Source organism: Danio rerio, chromosome 15 (genome assembly GCF_049306965.1).
Source record: "Danio rerio strain Tuebingen ecotype United States chromosome 15, GRCz12tu, whole genome shotgun sequence".
NCBI classification, from domain to species: Eukaryota; Metazoa; Chordata; class Actinopteri; order Cypriniformes; family Danionidae; genus Danio; species Danio rerio.
The window spans coordinates 47,630,001-47,657,254 of record NC_133190.1 but is presented as its reverse complement, the minus strand read 5'-3'; the positions used below and the strand labels follow the sequence as shown (position 1 = coordinate 47,657,254).

General features: G+C 40.1%; 1 protein-coding gene across 8 annotated transcripts in view; it reads right to left on the bottom strand.

The window, feature by feature from the left end:
* The window catches only part of pdgfd (platelet derived growth factor d), a 68,137-nt gene that overhangs the window by 11,339 nt on the left and 29,544 nt on the right, over positions 1–27,254 (bottom strand). For 5 of the 8 annotated variants that reach the window (XR_012391107.1, XR_012391105.1, XR_012391106.1 and 2 more), the window contains 4 exons: positions 24,467–24,653; positions 14,707–14,884; positions 5,660–5,713; positions 3,254–3,449 (listed from right to left, as the gene is read on the bottom strand). Coding sequence is in view for 3 of the 8 variants with exons in the window: in XM_003200098.7 (XP_003200146.5) it covers positions 3,254–3,449; positions 5,660–5,713; positions 14,707–14,884; positions 24,467–24,653 (615 nt within the window). In the remaining 5 variants the exon portion in view is untranslated. Of the gene's footprint in view, positions 1–3,253; positions 3,450–5,659; positions 5,714–14,706; positions 14,885–24,466; positions 24,678–27,254 lie in introns of all 8 variants that reach the window. The other 3 variants (XR_012391103.1, XR_012391104.1, XM_073924103.1) reach the window with 1 other exon arrangement.

The following is a 27,254-nucleotide window of genomic DNA, read 5'->3' as shown; positions in this document are numbered from 1 at the left end:
TTCTGAGCGTGAAACCTGGCGTCCGCAAAGTTTTTGTGCGTACGCAGCGTTGATACATGAGGCCCCAGGTGTTGTTTAGGACAAAAACTCCATTTAATATGGGAAATATTCCTTCTATTGTGTGCCGCTGTTTTAATAAAGAACATGATTTAAATCAGCCTTTGTTGGTTTCGTCAATCTGGCAACCTGCGCTTGCATGTGTTTTGAACCAGAAGTGCAATACCTAGTCCAGCCACAGGGTGTCAAACTCACACACTGCACTGTTTTTTGACCAGTAATGGATCATCTTTTAGTTTGCTAAAACAATACTGCATCATGATAACTTTTCAATATAATGTGCAGCTCCAGCTGACAGGTCAGGAAAGTTAGTCAAGAGATGTTGTTTGGTAAAGAAATCACCAACGACGCTGCCTTTCAGCATCTCATCTGAGAGCAAACGCTGAATTAGGAGAACATGCTTTCTCACACTTGAACCGCGTCTGACTGAAGCGTCAACAGCTTTCACACACGTCTCTCAAAATTAAAATCAAAGTCATGATTCGCAAACACACTTGAAACACTCCTGTGAGCGTCCAACACTGCGCTAAACTATAGGAAACTGCATCCTGTGGAGTAAAAACACACACGGACAAACACACTTTCCTCTTGGCAAAGTTATATAAAAGCTACAGTGTTGCAACTTTGTCAGGAGGCGAGGTCAGCGCGCGCGCGTGTGTGTGTGTGTGTGTGTGTGTGTGTGTGTGTGTGTGTGTGTGTGTGTGTGTGTGTGTGTGTGTGTACATTCCAGTGTGTTATTTTGGATGTTATTTTCTCACTTATGACTCACATAATCACAATCTGTTCTGGATGGGCAGCGAGGAAAGGGAGGTATAAATGAAGAGACGGGAGGAAATCACCTCTGTCTGCCTCATAAAACACACTGCATGCTTAACAGTGCCTGTTTCTGTGTGTGTGTGCGTGTGTGTGTTCCCATTTCTGTCTGTGTTTGTGTGTCAGTCTGTCTGTTTGTCTGTCTTTGTGCCTGTTCCTGTCTGTATCTGTGTGTGTGTGTGTGTGTGTGTGTGTGTGTGTCTGTTTGTTCCTATCTCTGTCTGTTTTTGTGTGAGCCTGTCTCTTCCTCTGTGTGTGTGTGTGTGTGTGTGTGTCTGTTTTTGTCTCTTTCTTTGTGCCCATTTCTGTCTGTTTCTGTGTTTGTATGTGTGTGTGTTTGTATGTGTGTGTGTGTGTGTGTGTTTTTTACCATCTTTCTCTGTGTGTCTGTGTGTGCCTGTCTCTTCCTGTGTGTGTGTTTGTGTGTGTCTGTGTGTGCCTGTCTCTTCCTGTGTGTGTGTGTGTGTGTGTGTGTGTGTGTGTGTGTGTGTCTGTGTGTGCGCCTGTCTCTTCCTGTGTGTGTGTTTGTGTGTGTCTGTGTGTGCCTGTCTCTTCCTGTGTGTGTGTGTGTGTGTGTGTGTGTGTGTGTGTGTGTGTGTGTGTGTGTGTGTGTGTGTGTGTCTGTGTGTGCCTGTCTCTTCCTGTGTGTGTGTGTGTGTGTGTCTGTGTGTGCCTGTCTCTTCCTGTGTGTGTGTGTGTGTGTGTGTGTGTGTGTCTGTTTGTTACCATCTTTGTCTGTTTGTGTGTCTGTGTGTGCGTGTGTGTGTGTGTGCGTGTGTGTGTGTGTGTGTGTGTGTGTGTTTGTCTGTTTGTTGCCATCCCTTTCTGTTTGTGTGTGCCTGTCTCTTCCTGTGTGTGTGTGTGTGTGTGTGTGTGTGTGTGTGTGTGTGTGTGTGTTTGTTCCCATCCCTGTGTGTTTGTGTGTCTGTGTGTGCCTGTCTCTTCCTGTGTGTGTGTGTGTGTGTGTGTGTGTGTGTGTGTGTGTGTGTGTTACTATTTATGAGAAATAACTACTAATAACTATTAATTACTCTTTTAAAGGAACCCAACACTGGCACATGTATTTTGAAAATGTAAAAGTGCTGATTGTTTCCTGTCATACACTATGTACTTATGCACTTACACACTCAACAGTAGAGTACATGTATGTAGAGTCATCCCAAATGCAGCACTAATGGTTTTTTACTAAGCGGAAATTCAAACCGTTTCCCTGATGATGTTTGCCGGTTGCCAAATCTGTGAATCTGACCAAACTATCAAATATTACCTGCCGTGAGTATAACCGCATTCACCATCGGGAGGCGCTATAATCACTCTCGTAGGAGAATTTTGCTTTTACCATCCAAAATAAATAGTTATCCGACATGTGCGCCTGATAGCTCCGCCCCTTCCGCTACGTGAGCAAAGCTGCGGTCGTTGAGTGCGTGAAGTGTACAACAGTACACACTTTATTTTAGCGGCTGAATGAGTTCATCATCCGGGTGATTAAAGTGCACTTATTATTTTTAGAGTTGTCAGTGTGAACACACTACTTACACTATTTATACTACAAAATGGCGTAAAATAGTGCATAAGCATGTGATTTGGGACGCAGCTTAAGTATGTAGTGTCGTCCCAAATGGAGCACTAATGTTATTTTACTAAGCGAAAATTCAAATTGTGTACTACTAAATGGCGCAGAATAGTGCATAAGTATGCGATTTGTGACGCACCTTTAGTTAGGGCAGGGGTGTCCAAACTCGTTCCTGGAGGGTTGTTGCTAGATCGGAAATGGTTGCGGCCTGAAGTTCACGAGAATTATTTATATTATTTATCAAATTTCCCATTTATTGTATATTATTAACGCCTACCTTCACCCCAACCCTAAATGCAACCGTCACAGCACTGTAAAAACAGTAGTTGTAACGAGTATTATTTATGTTATTTATTAAATGACCCAATAAATTGTATTTTTTAACGCCTACCGTCACCCCAACCCTAAATCCAGCTGTCACAGAACTGTAAAAATATGAATTATTGTTATACTGTGTCATAAAAATGCTGCTATATTGATATGCATATCGCACTTCCGGCCGGCCGCGTATCCAATCTAGACTTTACCATCCTGGAGGGCCGGTTTCCTGGAGAGTTTAGCTCTAACCCTAATCAAACGCACCTGAACCAGCTAATCAAGCTCTTATAAGATATACTAGAAGCTTCCTGGCAGGTGTGTTGAAGCAAGTTAGGGGTTAAACTCTCCAGGACACCGGCCCTCTAGGACCGAGTTTGTACACCCCTGGTTTAGGGGTAGAGGGAGAGAATATACAGTTTGCACAGTAGAAACATCATTACAGCTATGGAGAGTCCCCATAAAGATAGCTGTGCATGTGTGTGTGAGACTCACGCTTGTGTTTGCGGTCGCTGTGGAAGGCGCGGGGTCTGTAGTAGTGTGTGTGTGTGTAGAGCTGCTCCAGGTCCTCCTGCCAGCTGAAGGGGTTCATGTGTCTCAGCAGCTCCTCCACTGTGCTCATGCTGGAGATCTCCACGTCCAGCGCAGATGCAGACAGGGGTGTGTCCGTGCCTGAGGTCCCGCCCACATCCTATACACACGCGCACACACACACGCACACACAGATACATACACACACACACACATATAGACACAGATACACAGACACACAACACACATATAAACAGAAAGATAGGCATACATACACACACAAAACACACAAACAGACAGGCATACAAAAACAAACACACACACACAGAAAGACACACATACACAAATACACAAACAGACACAAATACATATATAAACAGAAAGTTTCCCAGAAATGGGTTGCAGCTGGAAGGGCATCCGCTGCGTAAAACATATGCTGGATAAGTTGGCGGTTCATTCCGCTGTTCAACCCAGATTAATAAAGGGGCTACGCCGAAAAGAAAATGAATGAATGAATGAATGAATCAATGAATATACTGTATGGAGAAAAAAAAACATTAAAAATTGATTTCAGTAAAACTAAAAGTAAAAAATTAGAAAAAATTATTAAAATAAAAACATTTATACACGCAGACATATAGTATATACACTCACCGGCCTCTTTATTAGGTACACCTTACTAGTACCGCGTTGGACCCCCTTTTGTCTTCAGAACTGCCTTAATCCTTCATGACGTAGATTCAACAAGATACTGGAAATATTCCTCAGAGATTTTGCTCCATATTGACATGATAGCATCACGCAGTTGTTGCAGATTTGTAAGCTGGACATCCATGATGCCAATCTTCCATTTCACCACATCCCAAAGGTGCTCTAAGGCAGTGGTTCTTAAACTGTGGTACGTGTACCAGTAGTGGTACGCGGGCTGTCTTCTAGTGGTACGTGGAGGAATGAAATATGTCATGTACATGCTAAATACATTTCAAAATTTATCAAAAATGATGTATATAATATGCCATATATGACATATAGCCTATATTTCTGAGGTAATCTGCCACGTTTTTTAACTGTGCAGAGTTGTAGCTGCTTTACTGGGCCTACTACACTACTGAATTTTAATACTGCTCATTTTGGTGGTACTTAGAGAGACAATTTTTTCTGAGGTGGTACTTGATGAAAAAAGTTTGAGTACCACTGCTCTAATGGATTGAGCTCTGGTGACTGTGGAGGCCATTTGAGCACTGTGAACTCATTGTCATGTTCAAGAAACCAGTCTGAGATGATTCACGCTTTATGACATGGTGTCTTATCCTGCTGGAAGTAGCCATCAGAAGATGGAGACACTGTGATCATAAAGGGATGGACATGGTCAGCAACAATACTCAAGTAGGCTGTGGTGTTGACACGATGCTCAGTTATTACTAATGAGTCCAAAGTGTCCCAAGAAAATCTCCCCCACACCATTACACCACCACCACCAGCCTGAACCCATTGATACAAGGCAGGATGGATCCATGCTTTCATGTTGTTGAGGCCAAATTCTGACCCGATCATCTGAATGTGTCAGCAGAAATGGAGACTCATCAGAGCAGGCAACGTTTCTCCAATCTTCTATTGTCCAGTTTTGGTGAGTCTGTGTGAATTGTAGCCTCAGTTTCCTGTTCTTAGCTGACAGGAGCGGCACCCGGTGTGGTCTTCTGCTGCTGTAGCCCATCCTCCTCAAGGTTGGACGTGTTGTGTGTTCAGAGATGCTCTACTGCAGACCTCGGTTGTAACGAGTGCTTATTCGAGTTACTGTTGCCTAGCTGGAACCAGTCTGGCCATTCTCCTCTGACCTCTTGCATCAACAAGGCATTTGCGCCCACAGAACTGCCGCTCAGTGAATATTTTCTCCTTTTCAAACCATTGTCTGTAAACCCTAGAGATGGTTGTGCGTGAAAATTCCAGTAGATCAGCAGTTTCTGAAATACTCAAATCAGCCTGTCTGGCACCAACAACCATGCCACGATCAAAGTCACTTAAATCACCTTTCTTCCTCATTCTGATGCTCAGTTTGAACTGCAGTAGATCGTCTTGACCGTGTCTACAAGCCTAAATGCATTGAGTTGCTGCCATGTGATTGGCTGATTTGAAATTTGCATTAACAAGCAGTTGGACAGGTGTACCTAATAAAGTGGCCAGTGAGTGTACATCCTTTATGTACTATAACGTAAACAACGTCAAATACAATTCAAATAACATAAAACTATTTTTAAAAAACTGGGATTGAAGAAGTAAATAAATAATAAACTGTGATAATTTCATGAGATCATCCTATTCTCAGTGGAATTAAATTGAACGTGTGTAATGTCTGGAGTGTGTCATACTTACTGACATTATGGTAACTGCTTCCCAATTGGTCAGAGAGGCGAGAGGTGAGCTGTCCTGGAAAACACACAGATTATAAACCCGTGATTTTACACACGACATATTAAAGCCTCATTGCTGTTACACTGTTTACTGTTCATCACACTCACACACACACACAAACACACACAAAAAAACAGAGACACACACACACAAACTAACAGAAACACACTGACAAAAAAACACACACGCACGCAGACAGACAGACGCACACACACACACGCACCCCCCTGTTCTGCCACTCTGGTTACATAAATCTCCTCCTGTGGCAATGCAAACAATAGCAGGTCAGAGGTCACCGGCGCTCTGTTATGATGAAGATTCCCATAAGAGAAATCAACTCCACCACACTCTGATGACACACACACACGCACAAACTTGCAGAGAAACACACATACACAGACAAAGAGACACAAACATACAGAGAGGCACAGAAACACACAGAGACACACACACACACACAAGGATAGACAGACATTCACATACTCACTCACAAATTCACTCACACAAAATCTCTCTCTCACACACACACACACACACACACACACACGCACACGGGCGCGCACACACACACACACGCGCGCACGCACACACACACACACACACACACACACACACACACAAAATCCACAGATGCACACACACATGCAGAAACGCACATATACACACAAACACACACACACACTCAAATAATCTCAAACAAATATACAAAAATACAAAGATAAAAACAGACACACACACACACAAACAGACAAATAAACACTCACTCACAAATTTATTCATACACAAACATACAATCTCCGTCACACACACACACACACACACACACAAATAGACAAATAAAAGCACACAATTACTAGCAAATTCACTTAACACAATCTCTCTCACACTTAAGACAGATCATTAAACACACATGCAGATGCACACAAACACACACACACACAAATAAGCACACAAACTTATTCACAAATTCACTCACGCATACACACAAATAAAGATACTCGCCCACAAACACTGACACACTCACCGTCGCAAATGCACTCACACACACAGTCACAAACACACAGATACTCAAACACACATGCAGATACACACAAACACACTGATACACAAACAGTCAGACTGAAAGACATTTAGACACAAACAGACACAAATACACAGACACAATCTCTCTCTCTCACTCACTCACACACACACACACACACAAATAAACACAAACTTATTCACAAATTCACTCACGCATACACACAAATACAGATACTCACACACAAACACTGACACACTTACAGTCGCAAATGCACTCACACACACACACACACAGTCACAAATACTAAAAAACACATGCAGATACACACAAACACACTGATACACAAACAGTCAGACTGACAGACATTTAGACACACACAGACACAAATACACAGACACAATCTCTCACACACACACACACACACACACACACACAAATAGACAAATAAAAGCACACAATTACTAGCAAATTCACTTAACACAATCTCTCTCACACTTAAGACAGATCATTAAACACACATGCAGATGCACACAAACACACACACACACAAATAAACACACAAACTTATTCACAAATTCACTCACGCATACACACAAATAAAGATACTCGCCCACAAACACTGACACACTCACAGTCGCAAATGCACTCACACACACAGTCACAAACACACAGATACTCAAACACACATGCAGATACACACAAACACACTGATACACAAACAGTCAGACTGAAAGACATTTAGACACAGACACAAATACACAGACACAATCTCTCTCTCTCTCTCACTCACTCACACACACACACACACACACACACACACACACACACACACACAAATAAACACAAACTTATTCACAAATTCACTCACGCATACACACAAATACAGATACTCACACACAAACACTGACACACTTACAGTCGCAAATGCACTCACACACACACACACACACAGTCACAAATACTCAAACACACATGCAGATACACACAAACACACTGATACACAAACAGTCAGACTGACAGACATTTAGACACAAACAGACACAAATACACAGACACAATCTCTCACACACACACACACACACACACACTCACACACACACACACACACACATCAGTTTGACAGCCGTCTCAGAGAGAAAGACCTCATCTATACCCTGTCATACCACACCAGTGCTTCCCACACGCTGATTCTGTGTGTGCGCGATCTGTCACTCACACAGGAGCTCTCACGTGCTCTGCAGACCCACAGAGATGCGCCTTTTCCACCAAAATGCATCCGACCGTAGTTTCTGAATCTCCCTAAATGTCCAGGATTCAGGTTTTACTTTCGCTTTCTAAAGTTGCCGTTATTTGTGTGTGTTTGCAACACCATTTCGCAGCTGACTGCACGCACACAGCCGAGAGAGAAACATTAAATGATTAAATATTTAATAAAGGACTCAGATAAACTTTATACTCGAAGAGAACAAAATGACATCTATAATGGCGGCAAACTATTTGTACACCATTAGAAATGGCTAATCAACTAATTAGCTTCATTTAAAGGGGTGGTCCAGAATGTAATTTTAAGGCTTGGTTGTGTTTATAAGATGCAAAGCAATGTGTGCTCATGTTTCACTTGAAGGAAATCGTGTTATATTTTCATTTATCTCACTTTGATTATACACAGCTACACAGCTAACATAAAAACGAATGTTATATTTCCTAGTTCCTCTGAAAGGCTAGGAATTTGCAGATGATCCCTAACACTGCGTGCATGACTGTGGCGAATATCAAACCTAAAACCAACTTTACCGTGCTGATTTAGCTGTCTTTTAACGATTTTAGGACTAACAAGTTGTTAACGTCACAAGACCTAATACAGTATATACAATACGACTTCATCACAAGGCCTACCGCACTTATGCTGCAGTTTCTCTGCCCATTGAGGAAGCCCGCGACTCCTGCTGCGGGACGGAAGTTTGACGTTTGATTCTCCTGTGTCCCGTGTTCCTCTTGCTCTACCAACGCAGCAGCTGCTTCACGTAAAAGCTGACTAACAGTTTTGCCCTTTTACTTCTGTTATACTGTATTTGAACTAGTAAACTCACGCTGTCTCATCCATCAAAACCGTGCTTCTGCCCTCGGGCTCTGTGTGTGAAAGCACTCGACGTCACTTGAATACGCCCCTCCCACTGATTAGCATAGGCTTTGCATTCAGCTTGAAGTTGAAAATGAAATCGAAAATGAAAACTGAAATGAAAAAGTGTCAATAAAAGGAAAGTTTAAATTTACATTTTCATTTGAATTGTGTCACTATTATAGCGTGAACATTAATAACACGCTTTGTAAAAATTGTGTTTTCATTTTATTTTTCAGTTTGGCTTTTCATTTTAATATTGGCAGTCTTGACGTGGAAATGCAGTGAAAATGAAATGTTAAATCGGCAACTTCATTTTAATTATCAATTTGACAGGGACGATGTGTTGTCAAAGTGAAAATGAAAATAAAAATGAAATAATTTAATTTCATTTTCAATTTTGGCAGATATTTTGCGAACAGTGTTTTAAAATGAAATTGTTAATCGGATTTTCATTTTAATTTCCAATGTTTATTTGAGTTATTTAAAATTGGCAGGATTTACCTTCCATAAAGGTTGTCTGAGTCTATGAGTGTGTGTGAGTGAATGTGTGAACTTTCTGTAACAAGCGCATGTGCGCGGGACTTTCTTTTACTCTGATGCTTGGATTAAGTTATTTTCTGTAATATATCATGACAGAAGAATAAAGCACAAGATGTGGGATGCCACCTGTGTGAGCCTTGATTTATTATTCTGCTGCTACACGAGTCAGGTAAGCTAACCTGTATTTTTTTTAACTCTATGCGTTACACGACGTCTTTCACGTGTATACGGAATATGCAGGTGTAAGTGATATGAATCATCCACATATCTTATGCGACTTCATTATCTGAGATGAGAAATGCATGAAAAAGCTGCCTGAAGACAATCAATGTAGTCGCGCGCGCGCACACACATAAGAGACACAAACTGGTGGAGTTTGTGTGTGTGTGTGTTTACAGCCGTTTGACTGATAAATATGAATTTGTAGCTAAATTATTTGCCCGCAAAGCAGCATTTCGCATTGTTACATACATCAGTGGTCAGCAAACTTGTTCCTGGAGGGCCGGTGTCCAGCATGTTTTAGCTCCAACCCTAATCAAACACACCTGAACAAGCTAATCAAGGTCTTACTAGGTATACTTAAAACACCCAGGCAGGTGTGTTGAGGCAAGTTAGAGCTGAACCCTGCAGGGACACCGGCCCTCCTGGACCGAGATTGGTGACCCCTGGTTTACATCATTAATACAGCATACCGTTAACGCTAGACACTGTACTGCAAGGTTTACAGTGCTGATCCCAGGGGAGGACTGGGACTAAAAATCAGCCCTGGCATTGTAGCCACACCAGGCCACATTACCACACCGACACAGCCCCACCCAAGGACACGCACATTCACTACTTATATTGGTGTACAGATGGTAAAATTATATAAGCAGTACCTATTTAAGAGATATTTAAACTTTTAATGTATGTGACTGAAACAAAAACAACCCATTTATATATGCAATCATGTCATTCATTTTCTTTTCGGCTTAGTCCCTTTATTAATCTGGGAATCGCCAACCTATACTGCATATGTTTTATACAGCGGATGCCCTCAAAGCTGCAACCCATTACTGGGTTACCCAATTCCCAATTGGCCTACCCAATTCACCTATAGCATGTGTTTGGCCTTGTGAAGGAAACCAGAAGGAAACCAACGCGAACATGCAAACTCCACACAGAAACACCAACTGACCCAGATGAGGCTCAAACCAGCGACTTTCTTGCTGTGAGGCGACAGCACTACCTACTGCGCCACTGCACTGCCCCCTTTCGAGACTAGTTCAGTTAATTTTATGTAATTGGCAATGTCTGACTTGACTGCCTTTCCCTTTTTAAGGTCCATCTCTGACAATTAGCTTGTGTTGCACTCACTGTTTGTTTGACGTTCTTGCCAAATTTTGATTATGTCTGCGTAACCTCAGATTGGGTCGGCCCATCTCGAAACCAGTCGGTTGTTGCTGATTGGGCCAATGCTTAACATTTACTATTATTCTTACTATTATCACCATCATCTTCATAATATTCACATCTCGCACGAGATAAAAGCTGCCTACATTTAAAAAAACAATACGTATGAAAAAAAAAAATAGCTGACCGGCCCACATTTAAAAAATGGTCCGGCCCTTCTTGCATTTGCCAGAATTGCCAGATGGCCAGTCCATGTTATGTCCATGTTATAAATGTTGGATTAACCAACAAATTAAAAAAAGTCATTCATCCGCATTTCTAAATGTTATTAATCTGTGGGTCATGTGCTTTCCGAACTGTGGGTTGTGATCCGTACAGATCACGGATCAACAGGGATGAATTACACCCCTACAAACAGCAAATACTAATTTTTTCCCCCTAAATTATAACATCTAAAATGTTCTTCATTCAAACCAATTCAAATTAAAATGATAAAAGAATAATTAGTTTACGACAAAGAGCATCAGATATGCAAAACGTTCAAGGAAAATTCCCTAATTACGATTAAAGACCTTCGATATACAAAAGGCACCAAATTAGGATCTACAAACATCGGCTAATCCCCAAAAGAGAATCTAAACAAACATCGCCGGCAGAGGAAAAACACATTTCACAAGCACATCAAAAGAGGCTTTAAAGAGGAAGATAGAAATAAATAAATACTAAAAACAAGAGCATCATCTTCCCCTGCAGAAACACATGCACATCTGTCTGTGTCATTAACACTCCATGGCCCTTAATGAGCGTCTGACGAGTTTTAAAAGTCTGCTTTTAATAAGAACAATGACAAAACATGCTGTCTGCTGTCACTGCTCATTATAGAGCATGTGCGTGAGCGGAAACGAGCCGGTTACATCAGCGCTTTTACCGCAGTAACACGTTCACACTCGCTTCAGTCTCTCGCCGTCTCGTATCGACACTCACACTTCTGTTTTTCAGCCGCAGGAATAGATGTCTTAATTAAAGCTCAACTTTTTATAAGTTCAGCTGAGGTAGCACAGCGTTTGGGGTAATAAGCCGTCTTGATGATGTTACTTTAAAGTGGAAGTGAAGCAGTCAACCTTACATTATTTTATACATTGATTAATATATTGTTTTCATTCACTCTGTGGTGATCGTGAGGCTTAAACTGGTCACAGCTTTCTCTGCGCTTCAGCAAACTGAATTTAGACAAGTCTTATTTTAATATTTATTTTTGAAAAATGCTTCGAAAATTGACAAAAATTCAACAATTGACTTCCCTTTGGTGATGTTAGGGGCTGTTTTTGCCCCATTGACTTCCATTATAAACACATTTATAATCATATATCTCATGCATTCTTCATTGTTGCTAGTTTTCCTCGTTAGGGTGAGGTAGAATTTGTCATTTTTACTGTTGATCATCAGTTGCGGTGCAAAAAAAGCTTAGTTTCTGGGTTTTATATGGAGTATAGTGTGTGTATGTTTGAGTGTAAGAGAGACATTTGCACACTTACCTTGAGATGTTTGAGAAAATAAAAAATAATCCCCTCAGCTTTCAGAACACAGTAAACAGAGCAAGTGTATTTCTGCACACACACCAAAAATTGGCCATTTAAAGCCTGTTTTATACTTTTGCATCAAGTAATCGGTGTGATCACGGCGCATGCAACGCGCGGAGCTGTGCATTCATACTTCTGCGCGCTGTTTCTGTTGCTCAGCAATAACACTTCCGAAACGCTAGTTGGCATTGAAGTGTTTGTATTCCTCTGTGTCGAGTTTCTCCGCTGGTGTTTTGTTTTTTTTCTGAACACTTCCTTAATGTACAAGTGGCTCAAACTCGCTCATTTTGAGGCAGGAACCGGCGGACGTGTAACAACTTTAACCATAAGGTAAACACAAAACAAAACTTTCCCGGCCCTATCATACACCCGGCGCAATGTGGCGCAAGGCGCGGCACAATACTTGTTTGCTAGTTTCAGCTTGGCGCAAGAGTCATTTTGAGGCGTTGCGCTACGCTGTTTAAATAGCAAATGCATTAGCGCTCATATGTGCGCCCACAGGCGTTCTGCTCTAAAAAGGAAGGCGTTCTGAGGCGGACCGCTGGCGCGTTGCTATTTTGAGAAACTATAATAGATTTTTCATTAGACCAAAACAAACCCGGTCTAAACTCCAGCGCAGAGTTGCGCCTCGCTTACACACTGCTTAATACACACAAGAGAGCAATAGGCAAATATCTTTACATATGAAAAAAATGTAAATATTAAGGATATATATAGGATATAATAAGGATATATATAGGATATAAATATAAAGGATTAAAATATTACAAAACATTATTTTCTAGCCTACATAAATATGAAAAATCACAGCTTTTATGCCTTCTTCATTTCGGGAGGCTTTTTCAGTTCATTCATAACAATTTGCTTTTGTATATTTATATATTTATATATTATTATTATTAGCAGTATTATTTATTATATCCATATTTATATTTGTTTTATTAAAAACAAGCTTAGTTTTGCCCACCTGTCAGGTTTTAGACCATATGGGGCACAGCATGTGTTTTAGGATATAACTCGGGTTTTTGAGCACATTTTGTTATTTTTGTTCATTTATTCGTTTGCTGGAAATTAGAACTGAATTTATCTTTGCGCTAAACAAACTAAATTAAATATGTGGGCTAATGGATGTCTTCAGTGGAGTGAGTTTCCACCGTTTCCTTCCTCCACCAAATTAAAGGAGTAAAGAGTAAAAGTAACAAGGCTGAATGGAGGAGGCTCGTTCTTTATCCTCGCGCTGCAGATGCTCTGTTGAACTGTTTTCTCACTAGTGAAGCGTTCAGTTTTTACACTTACAAAGTCTGTCATGTAAATAGCAAATGCACCATGGTGTGACGCAGCTGACTCTTAAAGAGAATGAGAGATGAGGTTTGATTGGTTTAATGCAGGTTATGCTCAAAACACACCCAGAACTCATTAAGAGAATAAGCACAACCCTGTTAGACCAGGAGCGTATTAATCCATTCTTATAATAGCAAAAGTGGATTCAGACACACCCTTAATGCTTTGTGCCATGTGCTTTAGACTTTGCCCCAAGATCGGGAACATGATCTTCTGTCAGTGCTGCACATCCCTATTTTACACCTACATGTATTAGTGTGTAGTTAAAAACATTTACTGTCTTTTAAGTGCAGCTTGCATCTTGTTTACGTCCATCGCATATTCATTCATTCATTTTCTTGTCGGCTTAGTCCCTTTATTAATCCGGGGTCGCCACAGCAGAATGAACCACCAACTTATCCAGCAAGTTTTTACGCAGCGGATGCCCTTTCAGCTGCAACCCATCTCTGGGAAACATCCACACACACTCATACACTACGGACAATTTAGCCTACCCAATTCACCTGTACCGCATGTCTTTGGACTGTGGGGGAAACCGGAGCACCCGGAGGAAACCCACGCGAACGCAGGGAGAACATGCAAACTCCACACAAAAACGCCAACTGAGCTGAGGCTCGACGCAGCGACCTTCTTGCTGTGAGGCGACAGCACTTCCATCGCATATGTCTGTTTTAATTCTGCCTCCCAGCTCAGAGGGGAACGTACAATTTAACAGTTAGTTTTTATACACAGAAAGCATATTGCTAATTTATGCTAACAGCCAGAACCAGATTATTACAGATTTGGCCTTTGTTGGTGAGAAAAAAAAAAAGCTGTAACTAATAAAAAAGACAGGATGGCTTTACTCCCGATAAATGCTGTAAAATATTCCTCACACCATCTGCTATCGTTCGCCATCCACCAGCATCCGCTTTGTAGTGTGTGAACAACAGATACAGTAAACACAGACACTCTTCACCAACTTTTTCCCCCCCCCGCACATGATAATGGATCCAGCAATGACACTCACCACAAGTGAATAGCAGATCTTGAATCCTGGTTTGGCTACGAAGTAATCGTCTGATTTGAAGGTGATTTTGATGAGGTTTGTTTTGGAGGTGATCCGTGACGGAGCTCTTTGACCACACCAGCGGCCCCAGATGATGGTGCTGGTTTCAGAAATATCCTCCACTTCCACATAATCATACCTAAAAACACACAAACAGACACACACACACACACACACACACACACACACACACACACACACACACACACACACACACACACACACACACACACACCTGTCTGTCAGTACATCACACACACACACACACTCAAGTAAAGATTTGAGCTATTTCTAATTAACCTTTATGTCTCATTAAGTTTCCTTTGGCTTAGTCCCTTTATTCATTAGGGGTCACCACAGCGGAATGAACCACCAACTTATCCAGCATATGTTTTACACAGTGGATGCCCTTCCAGCTGCAACCCAGTACTGGGAAACATCAATACACACTCATTCACACACATACACTACGGACAATTTAGTATATTGAATTCCCCTATAGCGCATGTGTTTGGACTGTGGGGAACTGTTCCCACTCAGGACTCGAACCAGCAACCTTCTTGCTGTAAGTGCCAACCACTGAGCCACACTGTCACCCTATGTTTGTTATACATGTCTAATATTATTTGTATACTCAGAAACATTTGGAAAATAAAGTTAATTAAGGCGGCACGGTGGCTCAGTGTGCATCACTGTGGCCTCACAGCAAGAAGGTCGCTGGTTCGAGTCCCAGCTGGGCCAGTTGGCGTTTCTGTGTGGAGTTTTTGTAAGTTCTCCCCATGTTGGTGTGGGTTTTCTCCGGGTGCTCCGGTTTCCCCTACAAGTCCAAACACATGCGCTATAGGGGAATTGGGTAAGGTAAATTGGCCTTAGTGCATGCCAGCCAACACTCCTGTTTTTCCCGGGAGTCTCCCGTATTTCAGATCCATCTCCCGGCCATCTCCCTTATTGTCTCCCATCCCCCGCCGACTCTTCACTTTGCGCGCACCGCCCCTTCCGGATCTCCCGGATTTTATGATCTGAATATTGGCAGGTATGCCGTAGTGTATGAATGTGTGTGTGTGTTAATGCAAGAGTGTATAGGTGCTTCCCAATACTGTGTTCCAACTGGAAAAGCATCCGCTGCGTGAAACATATTGTATGCTGAAAGATAAACTATGGATTAATGGCCCATTTGCACTGAATGGTACAGTACTGTACTGTAGGAGTCGGTATAGTTCACCTTTCTCAGGCTTGCGTTTCCACTGCTAAAAGGGTAACAATGGTACTCTTTTGGTGGGCGTAGTGTACGCCAAAGTTTCAATCAACGTCATTTTTGCTTGAGAAAACGATGTATGTTCACATATAATATGAGAAGCACTTCTCACAAAACAGATGCTTTATACACATAAATACTTGTGCATGAATGTTCATTACTAACCTTTCTATAAAAATAATTTGACTTTAACTGCAGATCAATGATATAGCCACGAAATAGCCTACTGTATAAATAAATAAATAAATTCGACATACATGAACAAATATGGCCCCTTAAGCCTGGTTTACACTTCTGCGTCAAGTGACCGGCGTAACCCACAGAGCATGCAACGCGTGTAGCTGTGCATTTAAACTTCTGTGCGCTGTCTCTGTTGATCTGCATTAACACTACTGAAACGCTAGTTGGCAGTGAGGTGTTTGTGTTCCTCTGTGTCGAGTTTCTTCGCTGCTATTTTGCGCTTCCTGAACACTTCCTTAATGTACAAGTGACTCAAACTCGCTCATTTTGAGGCAGGAACCGGCGGACGTGCAACAACTTTAACTATGAGGTAAACACAAAACAAAACTTTCCATCCGGAGCTCCTTCACGGGACTCTACAGTTGTAAACAATCGCTCAATCGGGGACGCGCCATTCACGCGGATCTCGGTCTCGCTCAGACTCGTCAGCGCTACTAAGCCGACCAATCACAGAGCTTGCGCTACGCATCGTTGCGAAGTGTAGTTACATTTCTTGAGAGGTGCTCGTCAGCGACGCTGACAGCCATGGCGAAGGGCTATGCGCCAACGCTGTAGCATACGCGTGCGTTTGACGCAGAAGTATAAATCAGCCTTTACAGTCTCCGATATGTTACCAACTACAGAAAAACTACACGCAGCAGACATTTAGTCTTTATTTGGTTTCAAAAACAACACGAAATACAGCCGAGTCAGTGTAAACCTGTGATATGTGTCTTTAATCTTCAGCAGCATGTGTAGCCTCTGTTAGAAAGTAATTCTGTCATTCAGAGTTCATAATAATCCTGAAGGCGATGATAATAGTTAAACATGGCAGTTTGATCATGTTTTATGTTGCGGAAAGCATCATTTTTTGCTGTTCTTTCCGGCATCTCCATTGTTTTTTCGCGCTTCACTCTCGCGTTTTTCCCTTTCTGAAAGGATCTGATATCAAAGCACTTCAATGATCACGCGCACGTTATTAATACGAGCTCAAAAAGTTTGTTATAATGAATATAGATGAGATCGCGAGCTCTCTGGTGCAGGGATTCCCAATTTATTTATTTTTTCCGGGACCCACCTAGGCAAGTAATTCAATCTCAAGACCCACCATAATATTTTAATATGGAAAAATGGGTAAAAAAAAATATATCCATTCAAAGCAGTCAAAAATATATGGTGTGTGGCTTTTTGGATTTTGCTATTTGATATGCACAAAATGAGACTCAAAGTGCTTTTTGTGGGATGCTGGCTGTAACTGTGATTTTTTTTTTTTGCTGACAAAGATACTCTTCTTTTTTCAGATAAGAATACGATCAACCTTTGGTGACACATTCAGAATGTTTTGTTGTCAGGTGTCGTTTAAGTTTCTAGTGCTAGTGTATAGTCATAAGAAACTAAACAGCTTTTTGATCGACTACTACAAGCTGGAGAAACGTCAGATAAATATGCCAATGCAATTAACGTTATTGCTGAATAGATCTAATATTTACACATTTGCTTGAGGAAGGAATGATGGGGGTAGTTACATTACTGTTACTATTTTCCATAACATCTATGCCCTTCCATAACATTAGCTGACGTTAATACTAACAGATAGCACTATAGCTATTTAATGATTAGCAATCTGTGAACGTTGGGATGTAAAAAATATGGGACAACACATAGCTACAAATGATAGAATACATAGCAAACATTAGAAAATATTGACAATTAAAGGTTTAGCCTATTAAAATCAATGGTCTATCCAGAAATTAAAAAAATCTATAAAATCTATTTTACTTTTAATTGTATTTGCATATTGATTAAAGTTACTATAGGTATTTAGTGAAGAGCAGCAAATGAATCTCTCATTGTGTTTTGTTTGATAACAGAGGTGTTCTTGTAAGAATGCACAGATCTATAATGAAGCATTCGACTACTTTAGTAACTGTGTGTGCTCATTTAAGAGAAAATTAGTAGGGTTTAGATTTTGTTCTTCTTGGCTTTGTGGCTGTTTATCAAGACGACGACAACGTTTTTTTTAAGCTCGGGCCGATCATGGCTCGTTATTATATGTATACAATACTACGGTGTAATGTCTTGGCTGAGTATTTAAAACATGGCGGTTCCTTTGTTTTCATTCTGGCTTGTTGCGCGAGCGAATCACGGATCTCTGTGAACCAATAGCGTTCAGCTGCATGTCTAGCTCTGCCTTTTGGTACCCTTGGTACCCTTTGCAAAGGGTGACCAAAAAGTGGTTCGGTATGCCTTTTGACAGTGGAAACGGCCATAAAAGCATATCGAACCATATCGTACCTTACTGTACCACTCAGTGGAAACGGACCAAAAGTGGAAGGAAAATTAATTAATAAAGGAAGTTATTTAAAATGAAAAAGGTGTTTGTTTGCAGGTGTAGCAAAAATTACCAATAGAGTCTGGCTGCAGATTTGCACTTGCACTTCCAGGCTTGCACGCTCAGACTTGCACGCTCAGACAATTGCACTTCCCCTGCAAGTGACGTCATTTACAATCACCACCTGTGTCCACTTGCATGAAAGTCCTTCAGTAATTTAACTTAAGGGTGTCGCTGAGGCGGAAAAATCTCTTTACGAAGGGATTTCATTAAGATAGTTGCAACAAACTTCTTATCCGTCACCCTTATGTGCCTTTTTTTCTCGAAGCGCTTCACTGTAGTGTCTGGACTCCACAGTTGCTATAGTTACATAAATAGATCGTAATGAACCACGAATGCTTGCTTTACAACTGCTCTGCAGTAATGTTACACATCATCTGTGCCGCCTTCTTTAAGTTAAGCGAGTCGAGATGTTCCCTTATCGAGTCGATCTCGCCATTATGTCTGGAGGAATTATAAAACTGGGCTGGGATCATGTAGAGACTGTTGAAGCTGCGCTGCAACTGTGATTTCATATGGATGCACTCCTGCGCAGATGTGCTAACTTATCAAGAAAAGTTATAAAGAATAGTTTCCCAAGTCGTTGAATCACTGCTGTAAGTCCATAATGTGTTTCTGTTAGTTGTAATAATACAACTCCTTGAAATGTTTAAAATAAAAACTAAAATAAAAATTTTTCTGCTGTTTTTTTTATTTTTTTTTATTTATATCTGTGGAAGAATATCTTGTGTGTAAATTTAGACCTGATAGTTGATATAAATAAATAATAAGCTTTGCTGGTATGAATGTTAGTGGTAAATCTACGTCAAAGCATACAATCATAAGATGAATATACTAACTGCTTTTTGGAGGGTGGGTTCTGTCATGGTGTACAACTTAAGTACTTAGCATTATTTGACAACGTCGTCACGGGCAACGCAAATGAACTGGAAACTTACTTCTGGTTTATTTGATTTTCATCTCACTTGCATAGGAAGCGTGGGTGAATGAGCGTGCAAGCCTGAAGATGCAAGAGCAACTCTGCAGCCAGACCCTTCTCAAAATGACTCATGGTTTTTCTTTAAAATGTGCATCAATATTAGTTTACTGAACAGACGTGAGTTTGTCAAGTGTAAAGATCATTTGCTAATATAATAATTTGTGGTATAGTATCAGGCCCGGATTGGCTAATCGGGAAGACCGGAAGAATTCCCGATGGGCCGGTCTGTTTTTTGGCCGCGAGGGCCGGTGTCCGTAGCTGCTTGCACTCTCAGCAGTCACACTTTTTTCATCTCTTTGTTTATTTGACTATATCTTTACTCTTTTTAATTCATTATTTTGCCGCAGCGCCGCTCTATTTATTTATTTTCTTGCAGCCTCGTGTGCAAAATGCAGCCTGCAAGTTAACTAACGTTAATGATGATGATGTAATGTAACTATCGACCCCAAACAGCGGCACCTTAGTGAATATACGAATTCGAATAACTGATATTAATGAATATTACACCTGCTCAATGAAAATCAAATGATTCACTACATTAATAAATCTGACATAACTTGATCAGAAATCTTAAAAGGAGAAAAAGATTGAGCCATCAAAAGAAAGTAGTGTTGTGTCTTACGGGTCACAAGTCATTACTTATTTTTTATCAATACACTCATAGCGCTATTGTGGTCCAGTGGTACGCACGTTGCATTTCGACGCCGCGGACCCGTGTTCGAACCTCACCTGTAAAATTATTATTAATTTTTTACATTTTTATTGTAAAGACATATAATACTGTTAGGGTTGTTGAACATTTTAATTTCTAAAGCAGCTGTTTTCTTGAAAAAGACGTGATAGTGAAATTAGAAACTGAATTGGAATCAGTCGTGAACTGAGGTGGGCCGGTCTGGCTTGAAACTCCAGGGCTGAAAATGAGTCCCACTCCGGCCCTGTATAGTATACAACTTTTGTCTTGATGAATATGAATATAAAAACTCAATTATGACTATGAACTTCAGAGACATGCAATTAAAGTCAAAATTTGTATCCCCTGTATATTTTTAACCCCAGGTTTTTTTTTTTACACATTTCTGAACATAATAGTTTTAATAACTCATTTCTAATAACTGATTTATTTTGTCTGCCATGGTGACAGTAAATAATATTTGACTAGATATTTTTCAAGACACTTCTGACATTTAAAGGCTTAACTAGGGTAATTAGGTTAAAGTTAGGGTAATTAGGCAAGTCATTGTATAACAGTGGATTGTTCTGGAGACAATCCAAAACAAATATAGCTTAAAGGGGCTAATAATATTGACCTTAAAATGGCTTTAAAAAATTAAAAACTGCTTTTATTCTAGCCGGAATAAAACAAATAAGACTTTCCCCAGAAGAAAAAAATATTATAGGAAATACTGTGAAAAATTCCTGAATCTGTTCAACATCATTTGGGAAATATTTGTAAAATAAAAGGAATGCACAGGAGGGCGAATAATTCTAACTGTATATATCTTTTTTATATCAAGTTTTAGATAGATTTCTTATATCTCCTCTTCTTTCTTCTTGTCTGTTTCTAATCCTCTATATTCACCTCATCTCTCGTCTGTGTTATTTTTGTCCTGTTGTCTCAGGGGTCTTCATAAAGTATTAGCTACACAGTAAAACTCTGTAACCTCAAGGACAAACCTGTAACTGGAGAGTCACTGCAAACTCTCTGCGGTCAGACGCTCATTCTGATTGGCTCTGTGCTCATTAAATATTCATATCCTGTTTTAACTCTTCAGGCCTTTATTTCTACTTCAGAAATGCAGAATCGGGACCACAGGAATCAGAAAAATAATCCCGCTATCTTTTACCACATGTCACGACATGATTTAACCATGTAGAACGAGCTCCTGGAGGCCCTGCATTTGCATACCTATGAACTAATCACATTTTAGAGATATGTAAAGGGCTTTAGCTGTGTGTTCAGCCCTTAAATATTTACAATAAAAACCAATGCAAAGCATCAGTTTCTCTTCTCTATCTGTACCTATATAGTTATGAATTCTGCCCTCATCTGAAATTTTTAGTTGATCTCTTTCTTTATTCATATATATGTCCAGTTACAGCTCCACCTAATCTACAGTCTGCATTCTATGGATATTTTAATTCATTATTCATAAACCAATTCCACCTCCACTTAAATAGTTCTGATAACTATCCATGTATACATGCATCAGAAGCTCCACCCTTCACCAGAAGACACCATTAAACAGATCTAATTCATTATTGAGGTATTCATGCACTTGAAGCTCCGCCCTGACCTGCAGACTCAATTCTCCACCTCCACTTAAACAGATCTGATTCATTATTCATGATTTTCGGCATTTGAAGCTCTTCCCTTACCTGAAGACGGCATTAAAATCCACTTCAACTTAAAAGTAATCACGCATCAAAAGCTTGGTCTTCAACTGCAAACTATTTACTACCTCCACTCAATTCTTATTCATTATTCATGAACTCATAGACTCGAAGCTCCACCCTCATCTGCAGATCCCCAATCTCCACCTTCACTTAAACAGATCAGATTATTTATTCATGAACTCATGCATTTGAAGCTCCACCCTCACCTTCAGCCTCCATTCTCCACCTCCATTTAAAATAGATCTGATTCTTTATTCATGAACTCATGTATTTGAAGCTCCGCCCTCACCTCCAGACTCAATTCTCCATCTCCAATTAAACGGGTCTGATAATTTAGGAATCTCCACCCTCACCTGAAGACTCCATTCTCCTCCTAAGAAGAGCTAATTAATTATTCATGTTCCTTTGCATTCAAAACTCTGCCCTCACCTGAAGACACAATTCTTTACCTAAACACATCCGATTAATTATTCATAAACTCATCCATCCAATCTCCACTCTCGTATAAAGACAATTATCCACTTCACTTAAACAGATCTTATTAATTAATTCATGAACGCATGCGTTCAAAGCTCTGCCCCCCACCTGCAGACTCCATTCTCCACTTAAACAGAGCTAATTAATTATACATGTAAGCATGCATTCTAAGCTCCGCCCTCACCTGCAGACTCCATTATTCTCCATCTTAACTTAAACAGATATGAGTAATTATTCATGAACTTATGCATTCGAAGCTCCGCCTTCATCTGCAGACTTTAGTCATCATCTTCACAGATCTGATTATCCATGAACTCATCCATCCAAATATCCACCCTCCACCTTCATTTAAACAGATCTTAATTAATTCATGAACTATGCATTCAAAGCTCCTCCCTCACCTGCAGACTCAATCCTCCACCTCCACTTAAACAGATCTGATTAATTATTAATGAATTCAAGCATTCAAAGCTCCGCCCTCATATGCAGAGTCGGCAGACTCAATTAGCTACTTAAACAGAGCTAATTAATTATTCATGTGAGCATGCATTCAAAGCTCCGCCCTCAACTGCAGATCCCCTTATTCTCCACCTTCACTTAAACAGATCTTTTTAATTAATTCATAAACTTATGCATTCAAAGCTCCGCCCTCATCTGCAGACTGCATTATCCACCACCACTTAACCAGATCCGATTATTTGTGAATTCATGAATTCAAAGCTCCGCCCTCATCTGCAGACTGCATTATATATCACCCCTTAACCAGACCTGATTAATAATTTATGCATTCATGCATTTAAAGTCCCACCCTCACCTGCAGACTGCATTATCCACCACCACTTAACCAGACCTGATTAATTATTTATGAATTCATGCATTTAAAGCTCCGCCCTTATCTGCAGACTCCATTCTCCACCTCCACAGATCTGATTCATTATTTAAAAACTCATTCATTTAAAGCTCCGCCATCACCTGCAGACTCTATTCTAAACCAACACTCAACCAGATTTAATTAATTATTCATGAACTTATGCATTTAAAGCTCCTCCCTCACCTGCAGACTCCCTTCTGCACTTAAACAGAGCTAATTAATTATTCAAGAAGGAATGCATTTAAAGTTCCTCCCTCACCTGCAGACTTAATTCTCCATTCAAACAGAACTAATTAATTATTCACAAACTCACACATTCAAAGCTCCTCCCCCACCTGCAGATTCCAATCTCCATTTAAACGGAGCTAAAAAGTATTCATGAACTCTTACATACAAAGCTCCGCCCTTACCTGCAGACTCTATTATCCTCCACTTAAACACATCAGATTAATTATTCAAAAACTCATGCATACAAAACTCCGCCATCACATGCAGACTCCATTCTCCACCTAAACAGAGCTAATTATTCATGAACCATGCATTCAAAGCTCCGCCCTCACTTGCAGACTCCATTCTCCACCTCCACTTAAACAGATATGATTAATTATTCATGTAAGAATGCATTCAAGGCTCCGCCCTCACTTGCAGACTGCATTCTCCACCTCCACTTAAACAGATCTGATTAATTATTCATGTAAGAATGCATTTAAAACTCCGCCCTCACCTGCAGACTCCATTCTCCACCTCCACTTAAACAGATCTGATTAATTATTCATGTAAGAATGCATTCAAGGCTCCGCCCTCACTTGCAGACTGCATTCTCCACCTCCACTTAAACAGATCTGATTAATTATTCATGTAAGAATGCATTTAAAACTCCGCCCTCACCTGCAGACTTCATTCTCCACCTCCACTTAAACAGATCAGATTAATTATTCATGTAAGAATGCATTCAAAGCCCCGCCCTCACCTGCAGACTCCATTCTCCACCTCCACTTAAACAGATCTGATTAATTATTCATGTAAGAATGCATTCAAAGCTCCGCCCTCACTTGGAGACTCCATTCTCCACCTCCACTTAAACAGATCTGATTGATTATTCATGAACTCAAACATTCAAAGCTCCGCCCTCACCTGCAGACTCCATTCTCGGCCTCTTCCAGTCCAAACTGAGCATCAAACTCCAGCAGGATGCGTGTGTGCGGCGGCGACAGTAGTTTCCATGACAGCAGCAGGTTGCGCGGGTACGAGCTGGGGAAGCGCGGGCTCTGGACGTGACCTCCGCCCTTGATCATTATGACCTCTTCCTTCCGGTACAAGTCTGTGAGGCGATTGCTGTCTGTTACTGGTCACAACTTGGACAGGTTAGTGCGTTTATTCTCGGAAACAAACACACACGCATACACACACAGATATATACAGAAACAACACATATAAAAGGACAGAATTTGCTTCATTTCAGTTTAACACAGTTCAGGTCGGGGAAGAGCATAGATTCAGCTCAGATAATAAATTTCATCTTAATTTATACGTTTATTTCTGATCAATTGAGAAAATAAGCATTAAGTTGCTTTTCAGTCTCTGCAGACTCTAGGCGAAATAATCTGAATTCACTTCTGTCTTCATAATAAACAAACCTAGTTCACTTCTGGCGTGAATGCGTCTCCAATCGTTCTTTAGAAAATGATTAATTTCTGATTATTTTCAGAAAACGCACAGACGTATGCTTCAGATCAAGAACTAATGCTACTTTAGATTCATTCATTCGGATTAGTGCCTAATTTATCAGAGGTCGCCACAGTGGAATGAACCACTAACTATTCCAGCATATGATTTACGCAGCGGATGCCCTTCCAGCTACAAGTCAGCTCTGGGAAACACCCATACGAACTCATTTACACAAACAGCTATTTTAATTCATCCAATTCACCTGTACTGCATGTGGGGGAAACCGGAGCACCCGGAAGAAACCCATGCCAACACGGGGAGAACATGCAAACTCCACACATTTCCTTTAACCTACATTTTTCTATAACAAATAAACTGATTCTCCTTAGAAAAAAAACTTAATTCACTTCTAAATCTGTTAAGATCTGAACCGATCTCAATTCACTTCTCGAAGGGTCAGAATTCGGATTCGGTAAAAAAAATAAAAAAAATTGATTTGATTATTTTCAGAAAAAAAACTACTCCATTCTAAACCAATTTCACTTCTGATTTTCTTCATTTAAGAACTTCATTTTGAATCCTGTAACCAATGTGAAAGAATTTCTGATTATCCTGAAGAACTTTACTCACTTGATTTCTGGTAAATAGCAAAATACACGTCTAATTCGCTTCAGGAAAAAAGATTAATTTGATTCACTTAAGAAAAATAATATTTCTTTCTGATTCTCCTTGTTAAAAAAAATTCTGAATTATGTTCTGATTCAGCAAACTATTGAATTCACTTTTAAATTTCTTGGGGAAAGAACATGATTCGAACTGAATTTTCTTCTGACTCTCTTCAGACTGAATTCACTTCTGATTCTCTTCAGACTGAATTCACTTCTGAATAAATTCACTTCTGATCCTCTTCGACTGAAATCACATCTGACTCTCTTCAGACTGAATTTTCTTCTGACTCTCTTCAGACTGAATTCACTTCTGATTCTCTTCAGACTGAATTCACTTCTGAATAAATTCACTTCTGATCCTCTTTGACTGAAATCACTTCTGACTCTCTTCAGACTGAATTTTCTTCTGATTCTCTTCAGACTGAATTCACTTCTGATTCTCTTCAGACTGAATTCACTTCTGACTCTCTTCAGACTGAATTCACTTCTGAATAAATTCACTTCTGATCCTCTTTAGACTGAAATCACTTCTGACTCTCTTCAGACTGAATTTTCTTCTGATTCTCTTCGGACTGAATTCACTTCTGATTCTATTCAGACTGATTTCACTTCTGATCCTCTTCAGACTAAATTCACTTCTGATCTTCTTCAGACTGAATACATTACAGACTCTCCTCAGAATTAGTTCACTTCTGATTCTCCTCAGACTGAATTCACTTCTGATTCTCTTTAGACTGAGTTCACTTCTGATTCTCTTCAGACTGAGTTCAATTCTAATTCTCTTCAGACTGAGTTCACTTCTAATTCTCTTCAGACTGAGTTCACTTCTGATTCTCTTCAGACTGAGTTCACTTCTAATTCTCTTCAGACTGAGTTCACTTCTGATTCTCTTCAGACTGAGTTCACTTCTGATTCTCTTCATACTGAGTTCAATTCTAATTCTCTTCAGACTGAGTTCACTTCTGATTCTCTTCAGACTGAGTTTACTTCTGATTCTCCTCAGACTGAGTTCCCTTTTGACTTTCTTCAGACTGATTCTGATTCTCCTTGTTAAAAAAAATTCTGAAATATTTTTTGATTCAAGAAACTATTGAATTCACTTTTAAATTTCTTGGGGAAAGAACACGATTCGGACTAAATTTTCTTCTCACTCTCTTCAGACTGAATTCACTTCTGATTCTCTTCAGATTGAATTCACTTCTGATTCTCTTCAGACTCAATTCACTTCTGATTCTCTTCAGACTCAATTCACTTCTGATTCTCTTCAGACTCAATTAACTTCTAATTCTCTTCAGACTTAATTCACTTCTGATTCTCTTAAGACTCAATTAACTTCTAATTCTCTTCAGACTCAATTAACTTCTAATTCTCTTCAGACTTAATTCACTTCTGATTCTCTTAAGACTCAATTAACTTCTAATTCTCTTCAGACTCAATTCACTTCTGATTCTCTTCAGACTCAATTAACTTCTGATTCTCTTCAGACTTAATTCACTTCTGATTCTCTTAAGACTCAATTCACTTCTGGTTCTCTTCAGACTCAGTTCACTTCTGATTCTCTTTAGACAGAGTTCACTACTGATTCT